The sequence below is a fragment of the Astatotilapia calliptera genome, chromosome 17 (assembly GCF_900246225.1).
Source record: "Astatotilapia calliptera chromosome 17, fAstCal1.2, whole genome shotgun sequence".
Lineage (NCBI taxonomy): Eukaryota > Metazoa > Chordata > Actinopteri > Cichliformes > Cichlidae > Astatotilapia > Astatotilapia calliptera.
The window spans coordinates 13,495,256-13,508,696 of NC_039318.1; the positions used below are offsets into that span (position 1 = coordinate 13,495,256).

At 40.9% G+C, this 13,441-nt stretch overlaps 1 protein-coding gene across 4 annotated transcripts in view; it reads left to right on the top strand.

Annotated features, from left to right (window-relative positions):
- Positions 1-11,445, top strand: part of lepr (leptin receptor) — a 51,126-nt gene extending 39,681 nt beyond the window's left edge. For all 4 annotated transcript variants that reach the window (XM_026146488.1, XM_026146486.1, XM_026146487.1 and 1 more), the window contains 13 exons: positions 838-998; positions 1,126-1,225; positions 1,489-1,588; positions 2,280-2,488; positions 2,603-2,757; positions 3,247-3,400; positions 3,590-3,672; positions 4,856-5,069; positions 7,142-7,336; positions 7,433-7,516; positions 7,615-7,708; positions 8,277-8,352; positions 9,456-11,445. In XM_026146488.1, the coding sequence (XP_026002273.1) occupies positions 838-998; positions 1,126-1,225; positions 1,489-1,588; positions 2,280-2,488; positions 2,603-2,757; positions 3,247-3,400; positions 3,590-3,672; positions 4,856-5,069; positions 7,142-7,336; positions 7,433-7,516; positions 7,615-7,708; positions 8,277-8,352; positions 9,456-10,376 (2,546 nt within the window). In that variant the 3' untranslated portion in view covers positions 10,377-11,445. The remainder of the gene's footprint in view (positions 1-837; positions 999-1,125; positions 1,226-1,488; positions 1,589-2,279; positions 2,489-2,602; positions 2,758-3,246; positions 3,401-3,589; positions 3,673-4,855; positions 5,070-7,141; positions 7,337-7,432; positions 7,517-7,614; positions 7,709-8,276; positions 8,353-9,455) is intronic.
- The last annotated feature ends 1,996 nt before the right edge of the window (positions 11,446-13,441 follow it).

Sequence of the window (13,441 nt, forward strand, 5' to 3'; positions counted from 1 at the left end):
TACAGTAATATGAATTATGAAACTGAAAGTTGAAAAACAAGAGCAAGAACTGAGACATAACAATTGTTTGCATGAACTAAAATCAGAAGCCTTCATGTCAGCTGATCAGTGACTCATACTAAACTTGGGCTAATTGATTCCAAAAGCTTTACACAGCACAAGTGACGGCGTCTTGTTGTATTGTCACAGCAGACATATTTGTGATGTTTTTCCTAGATAATAGATACTGTTACCCAAAGACTGCCCATGTACTGTGTGTCAGTGGTACAGTAGTGTGTGTCATGGGGTTAAAAGTTTGTGAGACTCAGCAGCTCTGAGTAATCCCGCTAAAACGAGCCACACAGTCGTCCTTGTAAAACAGCAGTAATTTCGATGATGTGAGGTGTCTTGGCTTGAAGGGTGACTCAGAAACTTCTGGCTAAAACGATGCCAGAACAGAAGAACACGCCGCAGACGTCCTGCTGAAGCATTCACAAAAGTTACATTTTGAGTGAGTCAGTGCTCCTCACAGAAGTTTCAGGTGGCTGTGTGACAGGAGTCGGATAGCTCCCCTCTCGTTCTTTTAATGGCAAACTTTGACAAAGTTTTCATAATTCCATAGAAAGGTTTGTTTTTTTCTTTTGTAAAGGTCTACGTGACAACTGTGGGTGAATGAGAATGAGTCATGTGTTTGATTTGTTTGAGGGTCTTTGTTTTTGTCATCTGAGTGACATCCATTTGGCTTTGTGTCTTTTGTAAAAGGCTTTTCAAAGTATAAAAAGTTAAAAATGAGATTTCTTCTTTGAGGCAGTAAACATAACATAAAATGACGTGTTTTTTTTTCTTTCCTGCGTGCAGCGGTGAGCTACATCCCCAAGAAAGTGGTGGCTAGACCCAGGGAGAACGTAACAGTATACTGTGTATTCAATGACCACAGAATGAATGCCAGCATGGCCGTGTGGAAGCTCAACTTCCAACCGCTGCCTCCACCCACCCTGTACCACCCAGTCAACCAGTGGGTAAGAAGTACAAAAAAAACCCCTCTCCCTGCAGAGGTTTTTGTGATGCTCGGAACATTTCTGTGGGCCTATTTTTAAAAGAAATACAGCCTCCAGTACAGTAAATATTTTTGTTGACCCAAACCAGGTGAGCAAGATCACATTGCATCCTTCAGAGAATCAAATGTATGACCTCCTGAGGTGTACCGAAGAGTGGAGCATCCCTTACAGCCAGATCTATGTGGAAGGTGAGCTTTGTTGGACCAGTAAAAACAAGTCTAAGTGTTATCCAATGTATTTCTCTTCCCTATTTTATAGCGAAAGTAAGTTTCTTATGTTTTAAAGTTGCTTGAAATCCATGTCCCTTCAGTGTTCATTTGACAAAGCAGAGCGGCGACTTGTGAAAGCACAACAGCGTGAACCAGAATAACCTCAGTGTGCAGGGGCTAGCTCAGGTGATGTGTTTGTGACTGTCACCCAAATTAAATTTGTTTTTCTTTGTGTGTTTCAGGAGCTGACATTGATATAAAGTGTGTAACCAACGGGGACATTGACGCCATGGACTGCAGTTGGACTCACAAACAGCCGGATAAGCTCAGATTTCAATCCAAGTAAAGCACCTTTTCCAATCCAGTTGATATTTCCGGAGTGTTTATGTTTCTTAAAAGATGCTGCATTGCTCATAAAACTTTTGTGTGATGAAAAGCTGGAAGTTACTATACACACACACACACACACACACACACACACACGCACACACACACGCACACACACACACACGCACACGCACACACACACGCACACAGTGTACCAGGACACCAGGTTCACTGAACACACCCTCGACCTGTGTGTTTAGCACTAGAGAAGCAATATCAGGAAGTTTATTTCAACAGTGGAATGTAAGTGTGAGTCGTTAGTATTATACAATACAATAGACTACAATAGTAAGTCTCCTCTCTTTAAAACCAGTGTGGCCTGACACGATTATGCAAGCTCGTTCTAACTGACTGATGTACTGCAGATGTAAGTTGTATTAAAGATGACGAGAACATCTTATTTCATGTTTCAGATCAGATTGTTTTGCTCAGACTTCAACTATTCTAGTTGTCACCAGTTCTTTAGTCTTGGTAAAGTTGTGTTTAATATTTTAATCTTTTTTTTTCCTTGAAGTAACAAATCTATGACATCACATTGGTGCATTACTGGTCCTGGAGAGACAGTCGTTATGATGTGCAAGAACAGCTCATGTGGAGACAAAAAAAGAACACGACTTCATCTGTGTCTTTTTGTTTTTAATGTCAGGTGGGCCGACCTGCCATGTGACGAGATGGAGGAGAGGGAGAGAGCGGGTGAGAATCTGGGGGAGATGAGTCCTGCCTGCATGGAGGGCAGGCAGAAAACCTGCACCATCCACCCTCTGAGGATGAACTGCTATAAACTCTGGCTGGAGTTGCCATCGCAACTGGGTCCCATCAGGTCCAAACCGGTCTACCTGTCACCTGTAGATCACGGTGAGAAAGAAGGATTCATTTTAATTAAAGAGCTCCAGGCTTATTAGATGTTCTTCAGCAGCACCGTTACTCCAGGTTTACCACAAAGAAACCGAACTTCTGTCTTTCCTGCAGTGAAGCCTCACGCACCCGCTAATGTGAAGGCAGTGAGCCACAGCAGTGGGGTCCTGGAGGTGACCTGGCAGGCTCCGCCTTTGCCAGTCGATGGTCTCCAGTGTCAGTTTCAGTACTACTCGCCATCCACCGTGAGCCCCCAGCCAAAGTGGAAGGTGAGCTTATCGCACAGTTTAGCAACCACACGCTGTGACTGAATGCTTGGTGTGGTGGGTTCACAAATCAATGATTCAAAAAAGCCTCTAAAGTTTGGAATGAATGATATTTCTACAATGATATGATACTGGATGATTGTCAGAACTCTACTGCTGTTAGCTTCCTGTGAAACACCCAGAATAAAATATGCCAAATGAAATATTTCTTTAAATGATACAGGATGCTCTGATATAACCTCAGCTTGTGTGTCTCTTATGAGATCAAACTGCAGTCCTCTGACTGAAAAATTCTCCTGGATTTGGACAAACGCTCTCATTTGTGTTCTCATCTCAAAATTTGCTCGAAATACCAAAAATATAAAGAAATCATTTTCTGTCTTTTCATAAAATAAGGAGGCTAGACAAATGTTCGCTCTGTACTGCGCAGAGCGAACATTTTCCATTAGGAATGCGTGTTGTTTCTTTAATGAGCTCCAAAAATGTCCGCAGCTTCAGGATCCTGTGCGGGTTCTGTGGGCAGAGGTCGCCGTGCCAGATATGTGCCGCGTATACGTGGTTCAAGTGCGCTGCAAGCACACCAACGGCACCGGCTACTGGAGCGACTGGAGCGAGTCTGTCTACTCCACTCCGCAAAACAGCAGAGGTAAAACATGTTATCGAAACAGCAGCGGTGGCAGCCTTGACTTCTGATATGAATGTTCGTTTCCAGTCGCATCTGACCATGTGATTTCTACTCTAATGGACATGGCGCACACAAATGCCATCTCCTAGCAGAGAAATACAAAAGTAAAGGCTGCGAGTGGATGTAATGTTTGCTAATTGATCTCCTCAGCTCCTGAACGTGGCCCTGATTTCTGGAGAATACGTCAAGATGATCCACACGGAAACCAGTCTAACATCACGCTGCTGTTTGAGGTACATACATTACAGTATTCAGCTTTTTTTTATTAAGAGTTAGGTGCAGTGATATTCTTCTTGTCTGCAGGTCCCTCTAAAAACACAAAAAGATGCTAAACGAGTATTTTCTCTGTGGCTAAACCTGATTTTTATTTATTTTTATTCCTCTGTGGGGTGAAGCTTACTATTTGATCAAATGCTATAAGAAAACACTTCAATAAAGCACACTATTCCCTATTAGGTTATTTATTAGTATCGGGAGAAATCTCTGTGCCTGATTGACTAGGGTGATAATCACTTATTGGATAGCTGTGGTCTTTGGGTATCAGTATCCAATAATGAGGAAGAAGCCATATGAACATGACCCAGAAATGTTGCTGTCTGCATTGAGGCAAAGTGGAAACTGTTCTGCGGTCAGACAAAAGTCAAATTTAATATATATTGACATGAAGAAATATAATGCAATCTGGCCCTTGAAGTTACTTTTTCTGTTAGGGAGGATTTGTTTGCTGTTGAGGTCAATGTTAAAATAAGTTCTTTAAAAAGCCAAAAATGATTTCATATGAAGGCAATACGAGCAGAGAGTACAAACGTGCTGAGTTTGGCTCTGTTAGTTCAGTGAGATAGTCAAAAACAAATGTGAACACTTACGTCTGCATTTTTATTTTGTTAAATACGAACGTGTCCGGATACAAAGAGAGGACCAATGTGTTTATTTGGTTATTTAATAAAAGGCTTCAGTTCAAATCTGCCTTCGCCTTTGCAGTTTTGTCGTGTTATGCAATATTTGAAATGAAAAAGCAACAACAAACAAACCACTACATTTTCAGAAATATTTGTGGGCGTTTTCTTGTTGGGGTTTTTTGTACTGCTTAAGTGGTCCTCACATGAGATGACAGTGCCAGCAGAGGCCCACAGCTCATTTAAGTTTGAGACCCCTGCTATAGACTGTCAGCAGCTCTATCAGACAGGAACTGGGACATTCCTCTCCCAAAGTCAAGCAGCTGGTCTCCCAGAAGTTCCCAGATATGCATAGTGTTGGTAAAATAACTACACGTGTTAACCATCTTTTGTATGATGCAAAGCTATTCAAGGCCACTATTTAGAATATTCTTATGAATAAAGTTCAGTAGGAACTACTAAGCTTTGGCCATATTGACCCTTGTTTTCAATGCTTAAATGTTCTCAATTTGTTTTGTAGAATTTCCCACCTTCTGGGAATTCCTATTGTGTGGATGGATTTATAGTCCAGCGTCGGTCCTCAAGCGGATCTGTGCTGAGGGAGAAGATCGAGCTGACGTCCTCCTACAGCTTCGAGTGGAACCAGGAGCTCCAGACTGTGACTGTGGAAGCCTACAATAGTTTGGGGACCTCCACAGACAACATAAACATGACACTGGAGAGACAGCCCAAAGGTGAGTGAGTGAGAATATAACAGGACGTGTGACCAGTCACACACTCAGTGAATTTATTCTATTAGGCGATGTTCTTGTCACTCTAGCCTGAGGCTGTTCTTAATCAATCAATCAATAATATCCCTCATCATCCTCATTATATTAGTATTCCAAAAGAAGCTCAGTGTGATCATGCTGGAGGCTGTCAAGTTTTAGATAAAGAATAAAATAAATCACATAAGCCATATATTGATATAATATCTTTAAATCAATCCAGGATTTCATCAAGAGACAGGCAGTTTTAACAATCTCAGGCTTCACGTTCCTCTGAAAATATAAACCTTAGCTGAGATCAAAAGTGTTCTTGAACACTGAAAAATGTACAGGCTCACAAAAGCAAGGGCAAGATTCTTAGCAAACAGTCCATGAACCTTTCATCAGTTCTTACAGATTTATGGACACTCAAACGTGCACAGACACAGGTGCAGATTTACAGGAAAGAAAAGAACAAGGTGGTCAGTGGTGTCCATTCATGGCAAAATACTTACTGGAAACATCATTTTTGCCAGCGCTTTAATAATCACCAAGGCTTGTATGTTGAGATTTTGACAAGCCCAAGATGAACTCATGTTTCTGTATGTGTTTATTTGCCAGTGTGCTTCTGCCCCAGCCTCATAACACATGCTCGAAATATCTGGCCTTAAAGCAGAGGCCAAAAACATCCATTTAGTTTAAGACTACATCTAAAATAATTATCTCTGGGAGCTCATAAGAGCCATGATACCGACATCCATTAGTTCTAGTGCAGTGAGTGCTAAGAGTAATCGGAACATAGGAAACAAGGCTGATGTCTAGTGTGTGTGTGTGTGTGTGTGTGTGTGTGTGTGTGTGTGTGTGTGTGTGTGCGTGCGTGCGTGCGCGCGTGTTTGTGTAACATTTTTCTCTTCCTTTAATCATGATTCAGAGAATAACTGTCAGAATAAATTAATTGTCCATAAAGCTGGACTGTTTTCATGATTTGATTATTAGAGAAGAGTTTTATTAGCAGCAACCTGAAGACGAGAGCACAGCAAATTTGTGGTAAATCATTGAGCACCTGACTTAGAAATCTCCTTTGGTGGAGTTCCACACAGAGCAAAAGGACTAACAAGCATCAAGTGGATATGCATTTGTATTTCCACGCCAGTTTTCTTCTGCCCACAAACTTGAATTAAACAGGTTTTACTCGGAAAATTCTTTAAATTTATAAGCGCTTTCACTTTATTCTGGTTGCAGTGAGTTACAGCAGCATAATCAAGCTGGCATAACAAATCTCACACTGAATAAGAACTGTCGAAAACTCTCTAGCAATTAAAAAGTCAAGTCGTGTAGGTTAGGACGACTTAAATTTGCACACAGCAAAAAAGGAAGATCAGTGGTTCCCACATTTCAGCTCCGAGATTATTCCACAAAACACTTTTCCAAAAGGTGGAAAGGCGCTTAATTGAATTGGTCTTTGCTGAAAAAACATACATCTAATTTTAGTTTGCTTGTATGTTTGGTGTAATTGGAAGTGAAATGAATTTTATTTGTTGTTTTTCTTCTTTTTTTGGTGGCTGATTTTTGAAAGCATTGTAAATACATTTCCCTGCAGGAACAATTAAATGACACATCGACCACTTTGAAATTAAGAGACTCTTTTCTGTCAGTTATGCTGTTTCACTTTCCTCTATCATTAAAAAATCTCTGTAAAATATTCAAATTCAAATATTCAGATTCAGATTCTGGGGGTAACTAAAATTGCTTTGGCTCAGTTTTTCACAGCTGTTTGCAAGAGTCTTTTTTTCTTTTAACGTTTAATGTGTAGTGAGATTAGTGCACATTCGTGCTCCTGTCAGCAGCAACTTTAAATAAATAGTCATGATTACACACGTGCACGTGCTAGCATCACTGTCCTGAATGCTCCTTAAGTTGGTAGCTGAAGCTCAGTGAGCGTTATTCAGCCTTCGATGTTGACAGATGAGAGAAAAGAAAAGAAAAGCAAAGAAAAGCCACTGTGAATGTCGAGGTCATCTGACCCTGGATGAATTCAGTTGTTTCTTTCTGCACTGCAGGTCGCTGCGTGCGTTCATTCCACGTGTTGCTTATCAACAGCACATGTGTGTCACTGTCATGGAGCCTGTTGGAGAACAGCTTGGTGCCTCTGTTCATGGTGGTCGAGTGGTTGCCACACAAGCAGCAGGACTCTGGGCCAAGAGCAGAGACGTGGGCCAGACTGCACTACACTGATCACCCCGTCTATCTGAGAGGTAGTACATTCTCTTCTTTGTTAGTTGCACTGTTATTTCAGAGTCTGGTTATGTTAAGGTAAACTAAGCTGTAACAATTTACATTTATCCCATCAGGTGATTTTTTTGCCTCAGAGGAGTACGGCTTTTTCTTGTACCCTGTGTTTGCTGAGGGAGAAGGGGAGCCGATTTACACTTTAGGTATGCTCACTGCGCACGGGTTGTGTCATCTGCAGCACTAAAGGATGACAAAATGCCTCTTGTTGTTCTCGCAGTTAAAGCTCTCATGTGTGTTACAGCCACCAGAGGAGATCCTGAGGCCTACATGATGCTGATGATCATCTCCTTTCTTTTCATCATCCTGTTTGTCACCCTGGTTCTCTCCCAAAACCAGTAAGAGCTATTCCAGAAAAATGTATTTACAAACTGACACAAATGTGTAAGAGGGTAAAGCGATAAAACATTCAGACTTTTTGCAAAAAAACCTCTCTGGCCATTTTTCAGTGATGTGACTCAGGAACAGGAGAGACTGTGACACTAATCTTTAGCGCTCACCAATCAAAAGTCGTCAATTAGTAAATTACATTTGTCTGGACAGGCCTGGATGTACTGTAAACTGTAGCTTGCCTGGTTTGTGGAGGTACACAGCCAGAACATGATAATTCTAGGGTTCACCGTTTGATCTTGTAAAACTAACCCTGAATATACACGATTAGTTTTTTTTATCCGAACAGACACCTGTAAGAAATGATATATGATAGTAATTTCTATGGTGCAGTCTAATTAAGGGCACAGAGACACTGACCATGAAAAATTAGTGGTGTGACATTTAACAGGTCACCAGGGTGTAATTATGCTTGATGTTGGCTGATAAAAGGTGGAAAAATTAGAGCCGAGAGAGGAAGGGGAAAGGAGCGTTTAGGCATCAAATGTCTAACATGAATATCTGCTACATTTCCAGGATGAGAAAGATTGTATGGAAGGATGTTCCCAATCCAAGGAAGTGTTCATGGGCTAAAGGAATAGACTTCAAAAAGGTATGAAATGTACACTGTGAATGTCATTGTTGACTCATCCGTTTACTAACCCTAAAATCTTAACATCTAGGTCATACTAGCCCTAAAGAACAACATCATGTGAAAGAAGCTAATTTGCACTGTTTTCAAATAAAAATAGAGAATTTTGATCAGTGTTTCAATCTGCATGCTGGAAAATGACTAAGGTAGCTTAGTGTAAGTCGGAGAAAGTCTGACTCTGACAGATGCTGTTACCTGCCAACACGATCGCTTATTAACATGATCTTATTTTCTTAAAGAGCGAGTGGAACCTCACATATACCTTTTGTTAAATTACAAGTGTTTTACAAGTGTTACAATTACAAGTGATTGTTTTTAACTTTAGATTTTGTGTCAATTAAAAAGAGACCAGAGATATCTCAGCCAAAAAAGAATTATTCAAAAAAGTGCCGCACAAAGGTTGGAGGTTAATCGAGAAAATCACTCTGCAGAGGCACACACATGCAAAGGTGATTTGTGATTAGACACAGGCAGGGACGAGATACAAGCAGAACTAATGAAGATGTGGCAGAAAATCGCAAAGGAGACAAAAACAAAGACAGGAAGTAAATACAAAAAGAGACACATGAGACAGGAAACCATCAAAGTAAACAGGCAGTAGTCAAAAGACACAAAACACTGATAACGGGGACAGGAAACACTTGAAAACAATCATAATAACAGAAAGATAGAGAGAAAAGAAATGAAGGAAATAAAAAAAGACGAGAAAGCAGAAACTAAAAACAATAAAATACCAGGAAAAGGAGCAAGAGCACTGAAATGAATCGATTTAAAAACACTTACCATGCAAGTTCTTCAGTAGTTCCTGTCTATCTTGATAAATAAAGAGGCAGAAGCACGATGACTTTGTAGCTACCTGTGGACAACATGTTTGTCATGCATGTTTGTCGCCATCTGTAGGTTATTAATGCTTGTGAGCGGTTTGCTACCGTCAGGGATCAGTACAGCAAGAAAATATGCATTTAGTCTCTTCTTAACGGTCTTTTCCATCATAAGTGGATTCTCTGCAGTGTTTTCTCGTGGCCATATGCTTCATTATTCATCAGCTCTGAAACTTTCTCCAGGTGGACACCTTTGACTATCTGTTCCGACCTCAGGAAGGTCTGCCGGTCTGGCCGCTGCTCATGCCCTCTGAGAACATCTCCCAGGTCATTATAGTGGACAAAGTTCTGACTACGGCCCTGATCCAAAACCCACTTCCAGACCCTGCAGATGCCTTAGCTGGCTCCCATTCGCCTGGGTTTGACCTGAATGTCGATCAGTTCATGGAGAATGAGACTCTCCCTGTTGAGGGTCCTTCTTCAGCTGTTCTGGATATGTTAACTACTTCAAGCCCAAGAGCAGATGATCTGCAGCCAGCTGATCCCTCAGTGGACCAACATCCAGGTAGCACCGACAACTCTGGGCAGTCTTCAGTCACTTACACCGCTGTTCTGGTCTCCAATCCCGGTCAGGACCAGCAGCCCCCCATTCATCTGCCTTACAAGGATGGTAGTGATAACAGCTCAAGCGATGAGGGAAATTTCTCTGCCAACAACTCTGACATTTCGGGATCTTTTCCCGGTGGCCTCTGGGAGCTGGAAAGCTGTCGTGGTTTGGAGATGGATGACCCGAGGCGCTCCTGCTCGAACAACTCTGTGGAGGAGCTTTCTCAAACATCAGATCAAGAAGACGAGCATGGCGTGAGACGGGAGAAGGACTTGTATTATCTAGGAATGGACTACCCAGCAGAGGATGAGGAGAGTGAGAAAGACGACGAGCAGAGTGAAGACGAAGAAGCCAAAGTGGAGCTGCTTAAAAGTACTCCTTTGAACAGAGGGCACTGTTCCGTGGAGTTGCATCCTTTGCTCAGTCAAGATAACCCGAGCGAGCCCGGGATCCTGCCGTCACCGTCGACGTGTGGCTTCGTCATGCCATACCTGCCTCAGTTCAGAACTGCTACGTGCACAGTGCAACACACACAACTTGAACCCAGCTGTGATTAACGTGTGCACCATTAAATCCATAATGTGACGCATCAGCATTTGCCAAAGCTGATTTGCATCTGTTCCTTTGGGCATAATGAGGTGTGAGGCCAGAAAAAGTAAAAAAAAAAAAAAAGAATTACCTCAAGCTTTGTATGATTGCAAGTTAATGTTCATCAATGCTGCTATTGTGTGCTGTTGGAAAAGACATCAGGAGGGCACAAGCCTCAGGAGAAGGCATTTCTTTCTTTTTTTGTTGGGCATTAAAACCCAGATTTTACTGTGTCATACTGCAACTGTGCCGTATCTGTGGCTGATGTTAAAAAAAGTAGAGCTACAGGCAAGGCTGCGCAAGCAGCATACCGGTCTTTGAGAAGAAAGGAAAAAAGAGGTCTTACAATAGGCGTACAACCGATTACGCACAGGTGGTCATACCATACATGCTCAGAATCAAAGGGTGCTCTTTGTGCCTACGTTTGCACTCCCATATTACAGAAAACCATTCTTTTCATTCTCACTACTGATTCCTTTTTGCTACATTCACAGAAAGATTAAAGAGTTTCACAGAGAATGGAAAAAAAAACAAGGAAGCGAGAGAGAAAAAAGGCTCATCATCTGCATATTTTCAGCTTTCTTGGCACACATTTGAGTGTAAAGTAAAAGCAACGCTTGGATGTTGCTTCAAAGCTATTGGTGTGACTAAATGAGAACAGCTGAAGGTGGTGAATTACTGCAGGCAACGCTTTTGGACACTTCATGTACTGCAGTGTAGCTTTTGTATCAACATCTGCATGGACTATCTCAGCCATCAAACCATCAAGCCTTTTTGCACTTTGTGCTTTAACGTGTTTAAGAGTTTGTTCCAGTATGTGAGAAACGTGGCGTCTATTTTTGTGCTATAGTTTTGCTTGACAACTTAACTGGACAGCTTCTTTATTCTGTAAGAAAATGAAAAAGATTAAAGAAGGAGAATCCTGAGGATGTTTAAATTGAAAAGTAATGAAAATATAAAAATATGATTGACAGAAATTGTTGTTCTAAATGGAGAATGTTGTCTATTTTTCATGGTGAAATAAAGTATTTATTGTAAGTGTGGTTTTTTTTTTGTATCACAGGGACTGTTATAAGGTTCACACTGCATGGAAATACAGATACAAAAATAAACTTTTCTTATCAATACACAACACGCTAACACTGAACTGCAGTAATAGTCTGCCACCTTGTGGCTGGAACCAGTAAATACATTACAATTTCATCAGGCTAAGGTTTGTGTGTCACTTCAGTCAAATATATAGGTAACTACCACACACAGTAAATTTCATAAATTAAATGTGATAACTTTTATCAATATTTTAGCTGTTGAAAAAGGGTCTGTCTGCATAGTCATGTTACTTCTCCAGCCCGATTGCTGTATGCCCTCATATACACAATTTGAAGTTATTACTAGGTGTCTGATACACATTATTCAAATTTTTTAATGAAGGACAGTATTTGCTGATCAATTCATTCAATACCTTCCTCATATTCAAAATATATAAGCCATACAGAGGGTTTTTATTGTCCAACATGATTACCTGATCCATTTAAAAAGAAATTGTATTTAGTCATCACGTTACAAACCAAAAAAGTCTCACTTGAAATGTATTTGTTTTCCCCTCTGCACAACACAGACAAGTCGATCTCTCCTTTCTTTAAACCACAGGAGCTGTTAACACAGACTGATCGTCTAATAAATAAAATGTAATAACCTGTAAAAAAAACAATGCAAAAAGTGCAAAAAACTGCACTAATGTGCACCATAATTAATCTGATGACCAAAAGCCTGAAAACAGCCTGAAGATTGAGGCAGGAGTCGTCAAATTCATGAAGAATCTGTTGTCAAGAAGGAGTATCGCGTAAATGCAGTTGCATCTTTCATCCACAAGGTGACAGAGAAGCACTGTGGAAGGAGCCCAGCGGGCTCCTACTTTAGTGATGTCAGGGAGGTTGTATCCTTAAAGGCCCTTTAAGCTTTTGTATTTCCCAAAGAAGGACATGGTGGTGAGAATGGCTGCTAGCTTTGGCAAGGAGATGCTTTTGAAAGCACAGAGGCCATGTCAGAATATGATAGAGTAACAGAACCACCAGATAGCGGAGAAACTGTGGATATGATTATGTATCATTATCATATATGGTTATTTAGAAGTTTGCTCATTGTTCTATTCGCTGATCTGAAGCTACTGCAGGGCTTCAAAAAACTACATCCCACTTGTGATCAAACCGATCTGAAGTCAAATACAAACTACCAGAGTGATGCTATGTCTAGCCAGATGACCCAGATTCCCCAGAAGCCCCCCAGCATTGGACCTCAGTATCTGCTTCATGATGTGCAAACCAGCTGCTTTACAAAGGGGGTGTGAGACAAAACGGCCTGAAGGGAAAGTGCTGCATATGTGAACGTTCTGTGGTGCCCTGCTGATCTCTCAGCTGTGACACATTAACCACACATATAAGCGTTCAAAAAGGTGACTGACCGCCCACCAAGAAACCCTTACTGTAATAAATTGTATGAAAAACGGATTTTAGAACAGAAATGCTTTTTGATCACAACTAAAGCTTGATTTAGACTGTATAGAAAGAAGATTTCACAAGCTGATTAAGTCTTTGAACTCACACCACACTAAATAAAGTAGGAGTATGTAATCTCGTTCTTGACATCAAGATTTTGCTCATTAGTGGAAAATGGAGTAAAGTGGACTCTGGTAGAAAAATAAGATTATGCTTAATAACTCACATTTTGAAGGTCGCATGAGATGCTGGACTTTCCTGGCAGAAATTAGTCTGTTCAGAGTCATGGCCGCAAGTGTTTTTTCAAAATATGTTTTTCCTCTAAAACAGTCATGCTTACAGGGGCTGTGATGATAATATATGTATTCTTAAATAACATGTAGAACATTTATTTTGTTCTTATTCTGCGCAGATGCTTCTTTACCTCCCTGGAAATTAAACTTTCTTCTAAAACATCTCAGATGTCTTCAGTTTATGTAAACATAAGCATGTAGGAGTCTAATGGAGAATCGGTTGTAGAGAAAAGGTTTTCTTGTACA